Source organism: Clarias gariepinus, chromosome 23 (genome assembly GCF_024256425.1).
Source record: "Clarias gariepinus isolate MV-2021 ecotype Netherlands chromosome 23, CGAR_prim_01v2, whole genome shotgun sequence".
Classification (NCBI taxonomy): Eukaryota; Metazoa; Chordata; class Actinopteri; order Siluriformes; family Clariidae; genus Clarias; species Clarias gariepinus.
The window spans coordinates 23,725,215-23,743,534 of NC_071122.1; the positions used below are offsets into that span (position 1 = coordinate 23,725,215).

Sequence of the window (18,320 nt, forward strand, 5' to 3'; positions counted from 1 at the left end):
TGATTATCTCCATCCGTCTGGGAACATCTTAGTGGCTTGGTGGCTTAGTGGTTAGCACTGTTGACCCCCGGGGTCAAGGGATCGATTTCCGAGTTGGGTCTGTGTGCATGTAGTTTGCATGTTCTCCACTTGCTTATAGGTTTCCTCCGTGTACTCTGGGTTCCTCGCACGATCCAAAGACATGCAGATTAGGCTAACTGGTGTTCCCAAATTGTGTGTAGTACTATATATATATAGTATTTTATTTCCTGAGAGGTTTTATTCATCTAAAATAGATTATCTTACACACAGAAACACTACTCAAATCTCATCTAGCACAGATATGAGAGCAACATCGCCTGAACAAGCAGAACAGGATGACAGCGCTGAGAGACTCCAGCATTGTAATCCAGAGATTTGTTTATATACAATGTGTGTGAAAAGTGGTTCTCATCACTTACCATAACGCCTCACACCTCCGGACTCCAGCTTGCCTCGGGGCTGTGTGTGTGTGTGTTTCCTGTGATGGGTCTGAGTTTCTTGGGATAAGGAACATACACAATGGATGGATGGATAGATGGATGGTACCGATTAAGAATTAATAAATGAATAAAAATAATAATGGTGGTTATACAACAACTTCCGACCAAGCAATCTGATTGGTCGAGAGGTGTTATTCCACGAGTGGTGATAATAGATGATAACAGCACTGTGAGGTGTAACTCTGTGTATGAGTGGGCGCGTCCCAGGTGTTGTCCAGTGGTTAATGACACTAACTGTGTGTCTCAGCGTGGGTGAGAGTAGGTCTGTACGGTCCGCAGTACTGAGGAGAGAGCAGCTGTCTGACTAAACCCACATTCACACCCAGTCACAGAAGCACTTTCAGCAAGAACACACATCTGATAACGTTATGTCGTCTTAAACAACACGCCGTCTCTGCACTAATCACTTCTAAGTCGTTTAGCATCAACTCCGTGTTGGTTTATTCATGACTAGCTCTAACTAGTATTTAACATGAGGCTGAATCCCAAATCCCTCTCTAACCCCTGATCAAGGGCACTACCTGGTGTGTGACAATGGGTTGTACACTCTACACTAGCACACCAGCAACATTTTCTTTATGTTTTTAAATAAATTAAATATACAGAAGGTTTCTTCTATTTCATTATTCTGATTTTATTACTGTTTCTGCAGCCTGAATCCATGCAGTAATTAACACACCCACGCAGCCAGAGCCAGACCTAACCTTCCTTGGGCCCTAAGCAAAATTCTACTAGGGGGCCCTCCTACTTGTTCCATGAGCCATTTTTTACTGACCCACAGTAACACCAGAGGCCCCAGTGCTCCCACTACATTCCTCCCTCTCATCAAACAGCTTGCTCCATCTGTCAGTGAACAAACAGACCATTACACAACCATTAAAACTCGAGTTTGCCATTTTTCTGTAAAGAGTCACACACCAAAAAACACCGGAATAAGGATACTGAAGTGAGAGTGACAAAAAGATTGCATTTTTTGAAGAAACAAGAGATAACTCACTTTGTAGACCTCCAGTGACTTTCTGAGGTGTCTGAGATGTCTGTAATTCCTGACTACAAAAGTCCCCTGCTTCCCAAGGGGGTCCAAAAACTGCCTGTTTAAATGTCAAAACCATATGACGTCAATCTCTGAGATAAAATGGTTTGGATTAAAACTCACTCAAAACATTAGGCCTGGACTTAGGCGTTAGTTTCTTAGGGAGAATAATGTTAGGACTTTGGAGTGATGGAAAAAGGTCATGTGACCTGATGAGTTCAGACTGAGCCTATTCCAGAGTGATGGGCGTGTCAGGGTGAGAAGGGAAGCACATGAAGCGATGCTCCCATCATGCATAGTGTCCACTGTACAAGCCTCTGGAGACAGTGTTATGATCTGGGGTTGATCAGTTACTCAGGTCGAGACTCAACAACGTTATGGGCCAATAAAATAAAGTCAGCTGACCACCTGAATTTAGAGTGTGAGAGAGTGATTCTGGGAGCATGAGGACTCCACATTGTGTGTTGTAGTTGTCATGATTATAACGAAATAACAGTAATACAAATTCACACAGCATTGATTAGTTTTTCACTTTATTTTCTTTTTAGCATTGTTGTGATTATTTTAAATTTATTACCATCAAACGGTTGCACTGAGAAGGATCCGGAGGATAAAGATGAGAGAGAGAGAGAGGGAGAGAGAGAGAGAGAGGGTACGCCCAGTAACAACCACAGTATCGACTACAACAAGAAAAAAATCAACAACTCAACAACGAACACTTAATGATGCAAATGTTCTGCGCTAAAAAAAGCATTGCTTTGAGTCATATTAACACAGTATTTTATTACGGTCTAAGTGTGTAAATGTATTTTGTAAAAATTTGACCCAACACGTAACATGAAAAGGTTTTACCCTAAACCCTCCTGGTTATCGCTTTCAGAAAAAAGAGAAAGAAAACAAGTCATTTATTAGTTTGATAACATTTCAAATAATATACAACATGAAAGATATATGAAGACAAATTAATTGAATTAACTCATGAACAGTAAACAAACGCACCACTGATATAAATATATATATACACATAGTTCCCTTTTTGTGTTAAAATGGATGTAAAATACATGATTTCAGCACGAACACACACTTTCTCAATGGAATCCATAAATACGGCCTTTAAAAACACAAACTCTAAAGCCTCTTCTGTTCATTTTGCTACGTTTCTGTTCACCTAGCTGCTATGCTAGCCTGAAAAGGACCCGAGTGCTTGGAGATGGCGAACATATTTAGCTAGCTAGTTCTTAGAAACACTGTTTTTTAAATAGTTTTTATGGAGAAATTGTCAAATTGGGGATATTTAAAAAAAAATCTGCCAATTAAATTCTAAAGAAACACACTGCGTCAGTTAGAGGCTTCGCTACGCTTTAGCCCATTTAGCAGTCTCTGACTTTAAAAAAATTTATTAGCAGGAAGGTTTTGATTGTTGCAGATTAACTTTATAAGATAATAAGTATGGATGGAATAAGTGACACCATATAAGTTTAAATCAAACCCGTGTGTGTAATCTGTTAGTGGAAACGGTTGTTCAGAGCTGACTGTTAGCATCAATTGTAAATTATATTAGCTACAGTACAGTAATTCTGCTAGCCAGCACAAGCACCCAGGGCACTTAACATTCACTAACGTGACAACACAGGAAGTTCAGGTGACAGATATACGATTTTAAGCCACGCCCTACCTTCCAGAACTGTCTCCAGCGTGCCCTCATCGAGTCGAGACATCAGCTATGTCAAAAGCGCGAGCATGTAGCAGAGTTAGCGTGGACACACGGCAATACTGAAAGTGTTCTTTGGCCATAGGTATGACCCGTTTATTTTGTACCTAGCTTTACTAGCTAGCTAACTACCAGGCATGCTAATAAACTAGCAGGCTAAAGCAATAAAGCTCCATTTACTGGTAGGTTGGCTACATAATAATCAGCACATTAAATATTAGCTTGCATTTCTTGACATTACAGATACTTTATTGCTTCTTTTTGTTTCCTGTTGGAAATTGGATTGCAAGGAAATCTACATACAATCTACAGAGCTGAGGCCACGCTGCATTCACGCTAGCACTTGACAAACAGAAGGCAATTTAAGTATTTAAACTATCAACTGTATTTAGGCAGTTTAACAGCTATTTGTAGCTCCTACAGCACTTTATTGGATCGTAATCAAAGTGCTGGACAGGCCACACCCACAAGCAGTGATAGTAGCAGTTGCTGCACGCTGACACGAGTAACACTTGCTTGTCTTAACGTAGCATAGGTTTCGACTCCAATGGTGTCGATGTACTGTATCAATGTAACTCCGTGTCCAATGGGTTGATGAGGGCTCGCTAAAACATTACTAGAACGCGGGGAATGCCGAACCTCCCGGTATTCTGAGACTAACATGAGCACATTTAGCGCAAGAGCGAACAGCAGGAACACGAGTCACAGTATCGCAGTAGGTCGACTATTGCTCTGGTTTATGCTGAACACACTCTCACTGTGACTCACTGTCACTTCACCGCACACAAACACATATCCAACTCCCCAGTCTCGCCGGCTGAACCCGAGCAGGGAACCGAGCAGGAAACCGAGTTTCCCTGTGTACTTCATGCTAAAATGCATGGAAATGCCTAAATATATACTGGTAAATTATCTTAAACATATGTTAAAAAAAGTAGAACTTAATACTATACCATGGATCAATGCGTATCTGTAGGTTTACAACAGGTTTCACCGCAGACTTACACACATATATGTTATTTTATGCAACCATTTATAAAATACTATAGGTTTGTACTGTAAGTGTTAGCGTTTGGGAGTGTAGACAGGAAAGGAATAATAACTCGCGAACATCCTAAGCATAAGTTACGGGATATGGGGAATTGTTTTTAATAAATAAGTAAATAAGGATGTACAGTAAATAAATTAATAAGTAAGTAAAATTCTCAAACATTGTGTAAATACTGTGTCAAGACATTTATGGAGCTACTGGCTACATCGCTGACGTTAACCAACCCAATCAGACTGTTCTTGACTAGGTTTAGGATTTTATATGATTTATAAACATGGGCAAAACTTCAGCATGTAGCTGAACACTGGAACAATATTTAGTTGGTCAGTTTGGACCATCAGAATTATTATTTTTTGTCCAAATGTGGAGCTGCTATGTGACAAAATTGTTATTTTAAAAAGCAAGTTTGAAAAAAATAAGATTGAGTTTTAGAAGTTAGCTTTGTAGCTCATAAAGCAAGCATAAGCAACCAATCATGTCTTGGGTAAAACATTTGGTCTCGTATTATGAATACTTTAATGAAGTTGTGTGTTTGATGTCGCATTTGGTTTAACGCAATATTAAACCGCTGACCTCGAATGCATAGCAGCTAAAACATCGAATGGTTAAAAATGTAACTAACAAACTCTTTTGTAATTTAACTCGTATTATTAGCAGAGCATGGTTAATGCAAAAACAAACGACTAATTATCTTACAACGCCAATAACGGAATAAAATCATTTCCTTATACAGTAGCGTAACAACGGATTTGTAAATGCTGTGTTTTCATTCGTCGAGCCACTGAAGCTTCACATCTTATTTGAGTGACGTGTCAAATCCGTTAACTTTTATTAAACAACCTGCAACCTAAATCGCTTAAGTATAGCGTGCACGTGGTACATTTTTCATCCGAATCTCCTGTTACGTAATGTTTAATATTTCAATATGTTAATATGACATAGAAAACGGCGGACAAAACTCTCTGTGTAAGGCCCGATAGTCAGACATCTCTGTCGACAAACACAGGTTGGCAGGACCGGTATGAAATAAACAATAATCGTAAAACGCATGCTGTTTTTGGCTACGTCTCTCTGGAGTTTAGTATTTACAGGAATTTTACAATCGCTAACAAGCCACGGCGTGCTTTCCTGAGCACAGAACCGACGTTGTACCCAGGGGTGCCAACATATGCTGCAAAGATGCGAGACAATAGTTTGATAGGTTCAATTCAATTTGATATAAGAAAGCTCCTCATTTATTTTAAAGAAATAAAGAGATCAGGGTCCTGAAATGTATTAAGTTTAAACAGAAGCAAATCCGTCCTTTTCTCTTTTGTTGTTTACAACCTTATTCTTCTAGCTATGGGAATTTATTTGCAACATGCGAAAAAGCTTTTTTTTTTTCTAAATTGGCGGAGTCACAAATTGTAAATACTACAGCTTTACTAATAACTCAGACTCATGTTGGCACCTCTGAGTAGCGACAAATATTATAAGGCGTACATCAAAGAGTTTGTTACTTTAATAAAAATTCCCATAAAAGTTCCCAAATGTGGCAAAGTAGTACCCTTTTCTATTTATTTTCTTTTTTCCTAAGTCTTTATGTGTATAACACAATCAACACAAAGCAAATCCTGGTGTTTTTTTTGTTTGTTTTGATTAGTTTTTTTTCTAGCATATGTAACTGTGACAGTATGGCTTGTAGGATTAGCAAATACATCCGTCGTAACGATAAAAGACGAAGCTCAGGAAAAGACTGTGACAAGGCTCTGCGAGACGACGCCGGCACTGCTAATGTTACCGTGAGAGCAAAGCAGGCTCAGGGTGACCATGCTAAGATGCTAATTTACAGAGCTCGGGGTTTGCTGCGAGGGTTGTGGGAAAGCTACAGAGAGGAACAGACTTTTTTTAACCGTTCTGCTCGTCTCCGGTCTGTGTGGCGAACGGCAGGGGAGCGGGAGATTCGCCATTGCACCGTGATGAAGAAGCTTCCGCATTAGGTGTCTCCAGACCAGCAGGGGGCTCTGTGTCTGCAGGGGACGTGGAGGACCCAGCTGGAGCTTGGGGATTTTCTTGCGCTCCTCCTGCAGGGTTTGTGGCTCCCTCAGCGGCCTGAGCTGCAGGTTGGGCGTGCTCCGGAGCTCTCAGCCTTTTCATGATGGTCGTGACTCGCACGGCTTTCTAAAAAAAGTAGAAGAACAACGATCAGAGGAAGAGAAATAGAGGAAATATCTTGTAAGAAAGATATGTGTGAATGTTCCTATTACATATAGTTTTATGCTTTTACGTTTGCTACTGTACCTCAATCATTCAAACTTTATCGTTTAAGCCCCGCCCACTGCTTGCCTTTGAGATTATTACAATATTCAAATAAGACATTTTAATTATGTTGTTATTATTATTTTTGTACAATTGTACATTTTTAAATCTTAATATAAACTATTATTAAATATGTTTAATAATAAAACTTTAATCTGCTGTAACATAAATAATAACATGGACTAACTTGTTACCTAGATGTTACAGTACATGAATGGTGCTATAACTAAATAATTACCTTCAGGGGAGTAACTCAGCTATGTCACACGTCCCTGTCATTGATTATTTAACTGAGTGTACTTTATTCCTGGCACGTTGATATAGTGAAATAGTGAAATATTCTAGAATCAAGTTCCTGACGTGAACATGCCTATAATTTCTTCAAGAAATAAATTATCTGTCCATAGAATGAGAAATTTTTTATTAAAATTTTATTAGAATTGTAAACATTGGATGAAACAGTGACAGGCGTGGTCCAAAATCCCCTTCAGCAGGTGTGTGAACGCCATGCTGCATTCGGCCCTTTCGGTTTCACCAAGAGCCTTTGCAACTCCGAAAGAGAAAAGATCACTGCATCGACGTTACAATGTGAAAACTCGGCTCTGCTTCTGGACTTGCACACCTGCACCCCTTTTCTTCCCTTCTCTTCTTCCTCCCTCTTTAAATTTCCTTTGCTTCCCCATTTTCCTAATAAATCCCTTTTCCCGTAAGACCTCGCCTCGTGTCTGTGTGTCTGTTGTGCGCCGGAGTTAAAGATCTTACAGATTGATAATCTTATATTAGATTTGTTGAAAATCTATTTTAGGAAATTGTTTGGTTGGATGTGAGATCTATTCAATTGATAAGATATTTTTTTGCAAGGTATTGCAGTGTCACGTCCCAAACTGCAAAACCATCATCCAGTCAGGTATTACAGAAACATATTAATTTTACAATATCTCTTAGCAAACAAGAAAAACACTCCACCCCCTAAAGACGCAATAAGCAAGTTCCACCAGGTGAAGACTGTCTAAGGGACTAAATACGGCTTGAATACAAATCATTACCTTCCACTTGGCTCTTGCAAAATTCTTCTCCATCTGTGCGCACACGTTGTCCTTGATGTTTTTATCTGAGGCACCATTTCCAGATATCCTACAGAATGTCAAGCAAATTCAGATACAGGCAAGAAAACTTTCAATCAAAAAAAAAAAAAAAAAAAATATATATATATATATATATATATATATATATATATATATATATATAAGAAAATAAATCAATAAATAACTACATGCACACCTTAGCAAGATAAAGTGTAGAGAACATGGCTAGGCTAAATAAATAAATAAATGTGAGTACCACTCATGGTTGATGGCTTCCTGCGCTGTGAGCCTCTGGTCCTGGTCGACCTCCATGAGACGTGCTACTAAACTTTTAGCTGCAACCAGAAAAGAAGATATCTCTTACTGTAACTTACGGCAGTAAAATATAAAGACGGCATCATTTTGAATTTGAGGTGGTGTATCTCAGTCTCGGAAAGTCACCTGAGTCTGAGATTTCGTCCCAGTATGGCGAATCAAACTCGTAATCTCCTGCCAGAATTTTACGGAACAGGTTCTTGTCATGGTTCTCATAATCATCATCGTCTGCTTCGTCGTAGAAAGGAGGATTGCCAGAAAGTCTGCGGGAAAAATTAGCAAGATAATTAGAGTCCACTACAGAAAATAATTCCAGATATAAGTCAAGTCAAGTAGGTCTGGAAATATTTTCTGTATTATATATTTTTTGTATCAGATTTCTGTATGTGTTGCTTCTGGTATTTTGATTCTCCACCGGCCCCTTTTCCATCTTTTACATTCCTTATATGGGTAAAGCTTCCCGTTCTCGTTGGTTCTTGTTAGTGATTGGTTCTCTTCGCTTCCCATTTCCTTACTTTAGCCCTTTGCTTTTCACTCTGGTAGCATAAAAAGCTGCAAATCTTCAGTACTTACGGTGGAGACGCGAGTGGGAGCCTGTCCAGTAGCTCTTCCTATGCAGTTACACTAAGTATTCACATTTATTCATCTATATTTGGCACACATTCATCTCATTCTTTGTATATATTTATGTATGTATGTACTGTATGTACGTATGTATGGTATAGTAATTTTTGTTATTAGCCTTTTTTGTAGCATGGGTCTTTTTCAATATGTTCCAATATTTATTTTTACTTGATTCATTTTGTTGTTGTTGTTATTGACTGTATGCTCTACATGATTTGACAGTTTTGCAATTGCATGTACATGCTGATTCCCTTTGGGATCAATAAAGTATTGTAAAAGTATACAGTACCCACCTACCTACCTCAGTTTCATTCCAGTCTATTTTTGCGGTGCGTTTCTGGGTAATATTGGTATATATAATAGTATGTAATATAGTCTTATATATTTATATCCTCTGAAGAATTTTCTTCTAGCGCTAATCAAGCGACCTCATCCATTCATTTAAGGTTCCTCAGACAGGCCCTGTGATTGGATACTCACAGAATGTACATAATCACTCCAAGAGCCCAGCAGTCCACGGGTCGACCATATCTCTGTCTCCCGACAACTTCTGGAGCTGAATGAAGCACAAAATAGGGCACTGGGTCACTCACACCTTCTTACGATTTTTACACTCCAGTCCTACTAACTGCACTTTATACAGGCATTTTAACAGCATAGTGTATTGAATAATCATCTGATAGACACTTAAACACAAAGTCCAAGTAAACCTGAGTCACCAGGACTGGAGCAGAGAAACACCACTGAGATTTGTATCAGATACCTGGTGTTGTGTATTACATTCTCAGTACATACATATACTAGACAGAAACAAAACTGTTACTCAGATATATTAATTTGAAGCTATACTTTTAAGTCATATACAATATATAATTAAATCTAAAAACAGGAGATCTTTAAGCATCTTTAAGCAACGGTTGATTGGATATGTAAGAGATATTTCTTAAACAGAAACACTGCTGTCCTACAAAGAACCCGCAAGGCAGAACCACCCTCAACAGAAGAACCCTTTATGGTTCTACATTTTATAAGGACCTTTATGAGATGTTCAAAAAACAACCAGTAAATCCTCGTACCCAGGTACTCTGGAGTCCCGCATGGTTCTTTAATAAGCCCGTTCTCAAGCTTGGCCAGGTGGAAATCACTGATAACAATTTTAGAGTGCTTTAGACGGTTGTAATAAACCAGATTCTCCAACTGAAAAAAAAAAAACAGTAAAATCAACAACAACACCAAAAAATTGTGTAATGTGTTTGACTTCGTTTAAATCAATGAATTAGTAACATCTCACACGTGACCACCAGGGGGAGCATTGCCACGTACCTTCAGGTTGCGGTGGACTATATTGAGGGTGTGCAGGTATGCCACCGCTTCCAACACCTGCCGGACCACATTGCTGGTGTCTTTCTCAGAGTAATAGCCCTGGTCCAGGATCCAGTCGAACACCTCTCTACCTGTCGCTCTGAAAACGCAAGCAGGATCGACAAACGTTCACGTCATGATCGAATCCTGAGCAGGAAGCTCATCCGTGTAGCTTGCTTGTAGCATGTTTTCCTTTTTTTACCTTCACGACTCTGCTTTGAGGTCTTACAGTTAAAACCAGTCTAATTATTAATCTATTAAATGCTAACATTTGCTTTTGGTGTTAGTAAGGACACATCAATTAACTCAACATGGCAAAGCTAAAGCCATGATCCTTATGGTGTCCTTGTATTTCTAAATCATGCGAAGAAGGATTAACTTCAAGGACTTGTAAGTATAAATGTTTAATCACTGAGGAATAACATGTAGAATAGACAGTGGCCAGGACGTAGGGGAATACGACACTGAAGCAATTCTAATGAAATCAGCGAGGGAAGTCTCATTGGATGAGAGTGAGATTAGAACGAGACAGAAATTTGGGTAGAGTAGTTCATATCCTGACATATCCTCAGGCTACATAAACTCAGGTTCCTCAAGATCTGCCTCGGTGCTGCGGGCCCAGCAGGAGAACAGGACACAGGCATCACACTGTTGGCAGGAACAGGGATTAAAGTGGAAATACATCCTCATGAATGAAACTCCTTCTCAGGTCACTTGTTAAGTCTTAACATCATATTTATTATAGCATTGCCTTACCTTTACACATCTAAGCACTCACTAGTATACCCATGTAACTCTGTGCTGTTTGAGAGTTCAATGCCTGTGTTTTATATAGATATAGATAAGTAGTTACTAGCATGAAATTTATGGCTTGCAGGGCACTGGTGGCTCAGTGGTAGGTGTTTTGCCTGATAAGGCCCGGGTTTAATTCCCAGCCAGTGCCCAAACCCCAGCCACTGGATGCAGTGCGGGTCCCAAGCCCGGATAAAATGGGAAGTTTGAGTCAGGAAGGGCATCCGGAGTAAAACCTGTGCCAAGCTTGTATGTGTGGTCCCTATGGTCCGCTGTAGCGAAAGACCAACAACAACAAAGGTTTATGGCTTGTGATGTAGTGTATAGCACTGTCGTCTTGCACCTCCAGGTTCGATTCCTGCCTTGGCTCTGCATGCATGGAGTTTGTATGTTCTTCCTGTTTTTGAGGGGTTTCCTCTGGATACTCCAGTTTCCTCCCCAATCCAAAGACATGCAGGTTATGCTAATTGGTGTTCCCTTAGTGTGTGAATGAGCCTATGAGTCTAGGTGTGTTTGTCCTACAGTGGATCGGCACCCCATCCAGTGTGTACCCTGCCTCATGCCCTAAGTCTCCTGGGATAGGCTCCTGTACACAGGATAAAGCGGTATAAATGATGAGTGAGTGAGTGAGTGAGTTTTTGGCTTGTGTATATTTATGATTTAGCATCCTGTGTATGGTTTTAATGGTTGCCTAGTCTAGACTATGTTCTGTGCTATAAAAAGACGCAATGGCTGAGTAATAAAGAGTGAAACCCCAGTCCTTCCAGGGCGTTTAGACACTCTAAGTTAAATTTTGTTGGCAAAAAAAACCCTTTGGATTAGAATTTTTGCTCGCAAAGTGCAAGGCAAAATCGTAAAACCTTTCCGATTTAGCTGTCCCTGTGAGAGGACCCAGTGAGTTTTTTTGGTGGCTGTGCCAATCACCGAATTCAGCAAAGCGATAACGTGCAACCGTTCCCCAAATCCCAATAAAGCAATAAACCATTTGCACAGAGTTTATCCACAGGAGAAACACCCCATCTGTCTGAAACCCAACACTTTTGCAGGTGCACACTAATGCCGAAGTCGGTCCCTTTAAAACTGATATGAATGAAATCTGCTGTGTTTGTAGAAAGTAGACCTTTTCATGCAGGACTTACAGCTCCAAGAAGAGAAAATATTCTTTTCTGGTCTCATAGACGTCCACCAGCTGGAGAATGTTAGGATGCTTCACCCTAAAATGAAAAGATGAAAAGAGGAAAATGTTTTGGGAAAAACTGATTAAAAATAAACAAACAAACAAACAAACAAACAAACAAACAACCTCATAAAATGCTAGAGATTCATTCAAGTATATAAGTATATAATAGTCGAGGGGCGGGGGTAGTTCAGTGGTTAGGGCATTCGACCTGGGCGCGTATTCACAAAGCTTCTTAAGCCTAAAAGTTGCTCCTAGTGACAAAATAATAATAAAAAAATGACATTTTTTTATTACACATTATACACATTTATTACATTATTACACATTTATGTCACATTATGACATTTTCTTAGAATTTCCCCTTAAATTTAAATTTAAGGGGAAATTCTAAGAAAATGTCATAATTCTAAGATTTTTTTTTATTATTATTTTGTTATCTTAGAGAAAAACATAAAAAAACAAAACATCTTAGCCCTAAAAACAGCTCCTAAGGTAATAATTATTAAGAGTAGCAAGGACTTTTAAGAGGCTTAAGAGTTTCTATAGCAGAGGGCAAAATGAAAGAAAGAAGAAACATTCTCCAAACACTGAACGTGAAGCTAAAAGTAAACACTGCTCTTCTGTTTAATTTGGTTTTCTTGTACGTTTACTTTCTTCTATCTCTCCTGGATTGTTGGCTTCATTCCATCCAAAAGTACAACTTAATGGACTGTCCTGTAATCATGTAAATTGGTAAAAGCTGAGTCATTTTGTTCCCATCAATCTGAATTGGATCACAGGTAATAAAATCAGTATGATAAATATATGTAAGAACTTAAATATAGTAACTACTGTGTGGAAAATGGTTACTTCAAAAGTGAACACGTTTTCAACATTTGGTTGTCTTAATTATATTTAAGATATTTAGCCTACAACAGAAAAACAGTATAAAGTAGCTTGTAGTCATGATTATACAATTTTGTCTATTAATTCTATTATCATATATTCTATTTTCACAATAAGTGCATACAAAAGATCTTATGTAGACATCATTCCTGGCAATGGGGTCAACCACACCTCCTCACTAAGATAACGAGTTTTGTACGTTCCTTACACAGAATTGCTCTGAGAAGTTTCCTAAATCACTTTTAGTCTAGGACTCCCAGCTAGGACTGTTTAGGCTAAGATAGGAGCTCTCTGAGAGAATTTTAAGAAGCTACAAGTCCAGCACTACCAAGTTACCACTGTTGGGCCCTTGAGCAAGGCCCTTATATATATATATATATATATATATATATATATATATATATATATATATATATATATATGTGTGTGTGTCATGTGTGATAAGACTGCAGGGATTGCTGTGTGTTTACGGGTTTACAGCAAATACAAGGCTGAAGCTTGGAAGATAAAAATTATTCACTGCTATTGAGTTCTACTTGATGCTGATTTGAAAACATGGGGTGTGGTCTCTGTATCTGTCAGTGAGAGTGAAGGAGGCGTGGCCTTATTTTAGGCCTGGTTTTATTACCATTAAACTGTTTATTCGAACTGAATCAAATTGCTTTTCCATCATGTCACATTCTGCCTGTTCTGTGTCTTTATAACACTGGCTTTAAATCAGTTTTTTTTACATCATCTTGTCGATTGTATGGCCACAGAAACACCTAGTTACTAACACACTGATGCTCTCATTATGGCATTAGTGTACAGAGAGAATGGCCATTTAGAAAAAGCCATGTTCAGTCCTCTGCCTGCCCTGCTGTTTATTTCCTAATACTTTGCTTCAGATGCTCAGCGAAGTGCTATTATTAATCGCAAAGAGTAAAGCTTTTAGGAGATTGCAAATGATGCTACACAAAGGACACATTACAGAGGAGGGGACCGGCTATTAGGAATCTCAGCCTGCAGTTCTGGCTGTTTGTAGTACAATGACGTCAGTCTGCTTCCTCACAGAAATAGTTTAAGAACATCTGCTGCGTCTCTGCTTTTCTCACCACCCTGTCTAGGCAGAACTGCTGCATCTGCAAGGAAGCAACTCCAGACTGTCACTGCGTCTCTGTGAAGCTTTCCAACACATTTTCAATGCCTTTTTTCTGCACTGAAATTGAAGAAGTATAATTGCGCTTTGGGGGGAAAAAAATAACATGCCAAGACTTAAACACAAAGTCTCTGGAGGTGCGGTCCGAACTCACATCTTCAGAATGAAAATCTCGTTCTTCGCAGCCTTGCGCACTTTCCTCCCGTCCTTCTTCAGGAACTTTTTACAGGTGTACATTTTCGACGTTGTCTTGTCCTTGGCACGAAAGATCTCGCAGAACTCTTCCCTTTAAAAAGAATAAACAAATGAACAGTAAAGAGAAAATGGTAGTAAACATTGTATAAACTCTGCCATTGCAGGGTGTGTCGGTTAGCACCAGCAACTTCAGTATGTAGAACCTGGGTCACACTACCACCACCGCTCATTTCAGTAAACCTACAAAGCACGTTTAAAACATACACTATACTGCCGAAAGTATTCGCTTGTCTGCTTTCACATTTATATGAACTTGAGTAACATGCAATTTTTAATTCATAGTGTTCAATATAATGTTGGCCCCGACCCTTTGCAGCTATAACAGCTTCAACTCTCCTGTGAAGGTTTTCCACAAGGAGTGTGTTTATGGTTACTTTTGGCCATCTCTTGCAGAAGTGCATTTGTGAGGTCAGACGCTGATGTTAGACGAGAAGACCTGGTTCACAGTCTCCACGCTAATTCATCCCATGAAGATGTTCTGTCGGGTTGAGGTCAGGACTCAAGGACCAAGGTCAAGTTCTTCCACACCAAACTCACTCATCCTTGTCTTTATGGACTTTGCTTTGTGCACTGGTGTACAGTCATGATGGAACAGGAAGGGGCCGTCCCCAAACTGTTCCTACAAAGTTGGGAGCATGAAATTCTCAGAGTTCCTTTTTACTGGAACTAAGGGATCGAGCCCATCTACTGAAAATCAATCCCACAGCAGCTCCATCATATTAAACCCTATGGATTAAGAATCGGATGTTACTTAAGTTCATATACACGTGAGGGCAGCTGAGCAAATACTTTTGGCAATACGGTGTATTTTTCTTTTTTTTCCAAAGAGTGTGAGACATAAGGAAGTTGCTCTTTTTTGGCATTTTTGAGAAAAACAAAAACAAGTTTCCATTTGGGTTTCTTGAGTTTGTTCCAGTTGAATAAACATTAAAGCATCATCAGCAGATGGCTTCCCAAGGAGAATCCCCTCGAAAGAAAAAGGTAAATCTGGTAACCATCCGAAGAGCTCTATAGGAACCCTGTAAAAGGGTACTTTATATACCATCTATAAATCAGCTCTAATCCCACCTTTAGAGATGAGAGACTTTATTAAGGAAAAAAGTAAGTAGGTTCAGTAGTGAAGCAGATTCTAATTCACAATCTGCCTTTGAGGCCACAACCATCCAGGACCAGGAGTCAAAGAAAGGAAAGACCAGCAGTGCTCTCAGGTTGCATCAATCAGAGAGACACTACCCAATCATGGGGCTTTGTGACTTAATGTGTGCATAATGCTTAATGTATGCTTTGTGACTTAATGTTTGCATCTTGCAAGTATGTATGTTCTTATGTTCACATCATGTTAATTCATGAGGCTGTACACAAGCTACACACCGAACTAATATGCATGATTGGCGTATCCAAATGAAGCTTGGATGCATGTGTCGGTTCCCTGACAAACGAAGCATCGCGTTTGCCGGAATCACGTGACCGACAGTGCTTAAGTAAAGGCTCGTGCACTTCAGTTAATTTTCAAAGATTCAGAGACGTTGATTATGTGCATAAACATTTCCTTGACCGGTGCAGCTGCATGTAAAGTACAGTACATATTATGTAATTGTGCTGCTGGCAATGTTACGATCTAGTTGCTACACAAAATTAGTCCACTGGATGGCAGTACAACGAGCCCTTGAATGAAGCTTCATGAATGAACCTTTTGGTAAACTATTGGCTGGGAAGCCTGGACACCTATATGAGGCTTCATCTGGCCATCACTACTGAGCTTCACTCTCTATTGTTGTATAAGAAGATGTGTAGGGGTTTGGGAACTGGATGAATTGACCAAATTATCTGCTTTTGACAGCCAGCAGTCACGATGAAGATCAGCACACCTGTGTTATGTGACTTTACCGCTAAACAGTCAAATCAGCTGGTGGGGAGATAAATACCGTCTTAAATGTCGACACGGAAACCAAGCTCCTCGCCAAGTTTGTTTAATTTATGCAAAACTGTCTAATTGAATTCTCAAGAGTGCCCCCTACTGGACTCCTCCAGTAACACAAAAGCTTCAAATTTTAAATATGGCATTTTACATTGCTTTGCTTTTGACTTCTTGTGAATATAACAATATTTCCATTCATTGTTTTATCTGAATGGATTCAGTGATGCTTACGATTTAACAATCTGGCCGAGATCATATCTGTCGGTGATATCCGTCGGACTGTTGTAGTCCTTCTTCTCTCCGAGCGTTAAACAGCCAAACGGCATGGCCTTCCTAGGGAGAAAGAGAGAGAGAGAGAGAGAGAAAATAACTGAGAGGTTTATAAAAAAATACAGAGGAGATATAAATGGCATTTAAACCCGTACACACACCCTGAATAAATCGATCAATCAAACAAACACATGATTTATAGCGTAATACCCATCACTGTGAGTGATATCATACACACAATGTCACTCATGGCTCATCTCCAGGATCGTTCCTTCCCATTGGGGGAAATGAATTGCGATGCCCGAACAGCGTTAACGTCAAAGCTTCCAAATTCGGGAGACAGAGAAATAGCCAGCGGTACCATGGGACTCGAACCCGCCAGCGAAATTAATTTACCTCCAAATGCCCGGAGATGGGCACGCCGATGGTGCATGTTTGTCTCACAGAGAAAGAATGACTCAGGACTCAGGGGAGAAGAGGAAGATGGAGACAAAGAAGTGAAGAGACAATTCCCAAAATAAATTCTGAAACGAACTGCAAGTTTCAAAACCCCAAAGAATTACAAAATCAGCAAAAAAAAATAAAGAAAGACAAAGAGAAAGTGAGAGAGAGAGAGAGAGAGAGAGCACTATATAGGGCATTACAAACAAAAAAATGAAGACAAATAAATAAAAGATATTATGACTCTAACAGAGCAGCTCGATCTGAACATTATTAGAACATTTATTAAATGCTCAGCAGGTAAGACAGCATGTCTCCAACAGTTAAAATAAAATCTGCTATTATAATCAAATTCTTTTTGAGATTATGTGAGGATAGAACCCTGACTGGAGTTGATTAATTCTCTATAACTGCGTCTCTGACAGTGGTGCAGGTTTATATTAATATGCTCGTTCTGGCACGTTATTGTTTCTATAGCAACAGCTCGTCCACTGGGACTCGGACAGCAAAGGTGGAAAACATGAACACATTTTAAAACCAGACATACTGTGTTCTGTAAGGAGACATTTATTTAACATTTATGGAAGGAGTCTCCAGTGCCAGACATCTTCAGAAAAGATGTATATATATATATATAGAGAGAGAGAGAGAGAGGGGGAGAGAGAGAGAGAGAGAGAGAGTGAGAAAGAGGGAGAGAGAGAGAGAGAGAGAAAGAGAGAGAGAGAGGGAAAGAGAGAGAGAGAGAGAGTGAGAAAGAGGGAGAGAGAGAGAGAGAAAGAGAGAGAGAGAGAGAGGGAAAGAGAGAGAGAGGGAGAGAGAAGGAGAGGGAGAGGGAGAGAGGGGGAGAGAAAGAGAGAGAAGAAGAGGGAGTGAGAAAGAGGGAGAGAGAGAGAGAGAGAAAGAGAGAGAGAGGGAGGGAAAGAGAGAGAGAAGGAGGGGGAGAGGGAGAGAGGGGGAGAGAAAGAGAGAGAAGGAGAGGGAGTGAGAAAGAGGGAGAGAGAGAGAGAGAAAGAGAGAGAGAGAGAGGGAAAGAGAGAGAGAGGGAGAGAGAGGGAGAGAAAGAGAGAGAGAGAGAGGGAGTGAGAAAGAGGGGGAGAGAAAGAGAGAGAGAGGGTGGGCTGATGATGTACTGACTGTAGTTTTCTAATGTAGGTGAGAACAGGAAGTTGTTCCACAGATGTTCCTTGACATTAAAAGTCAATGTACAATAAATGGATAGAACCGTGATATGAGACATTTCACGCTGTTCCAGGAAAATGAACTCAGGGTGAACTCAGTGACTAATTGTTTTTCTATAACGGTGTGACACAGATTGTTTACTTATTGTAATGTGTACACACCTACACACTCACACACCAAAATGGTTTGTTTTCATAATGATGACACCGTATAGAATTGTGTGTGCGAGTGTGTGCGCGAGTGTGTGTGTGTGCTTATGCTA

General features: G+C 39.7%; 1 protein-coding gene across 1 annotated transcript in view; it reads right to left on the reverse strand.

Moving 5' to 3' along the window:
• Window positions 1-2,097: 2,097 nt before the first annotated feature.
• The window catches only part of camkvb (CaM kinase-like vesicle-associated b), a 53,244-nt gene continuing 37,021 nt past the window's right edge, over window positions 2,098-18,320 (reverse strand). Inside the window, exons 2-11 of the mRNA XM_053483654.1 lie at window positions 16,400-16,501; window positions 14,150-14,281; window positions 11,932-12,006; window positions 9,962-10,100; window positions 9,715-9,835; window positions 9,119-9,194; window positions 8,141-8,277; window positions 7,956-8,034; window positions 7,661-7,748; window positions 2,098-6,476 (exon numbers count right to left, since the gene is read on the reverse strand). Of these exons, the coding sequence (XP_053339629.1) occupies window positions 6,204-6,476; window positions 7,661-7,748; window positions 7,956-8,034; window positions 8,141-8,277; window positions 9,119-9,194; window positions 9,715-9,835; window positions 9,962-10,100; window positions 11,932-12,006; window positions 14,150-14,281; window positions 16,400-16,494 (1,215 nt within the window). The 5' untranslated portion in view covers window positions 16,495-16,501 and the 3' untranslated portion in view covers window positions 2,098-6,203. The remainder of the gene's footprint in view (window positions 6,477-7,660; window positions 7,749-7,955; window positions 8,035-8,140; window positions 8,278-9,118; window positions 9,195-9,714; window positions 9,836-9,961; window positions 10,101-11,931; window positions 12,007-14,149; window positions 14,282-16,399; window positions 16,502-18,320) is intronic.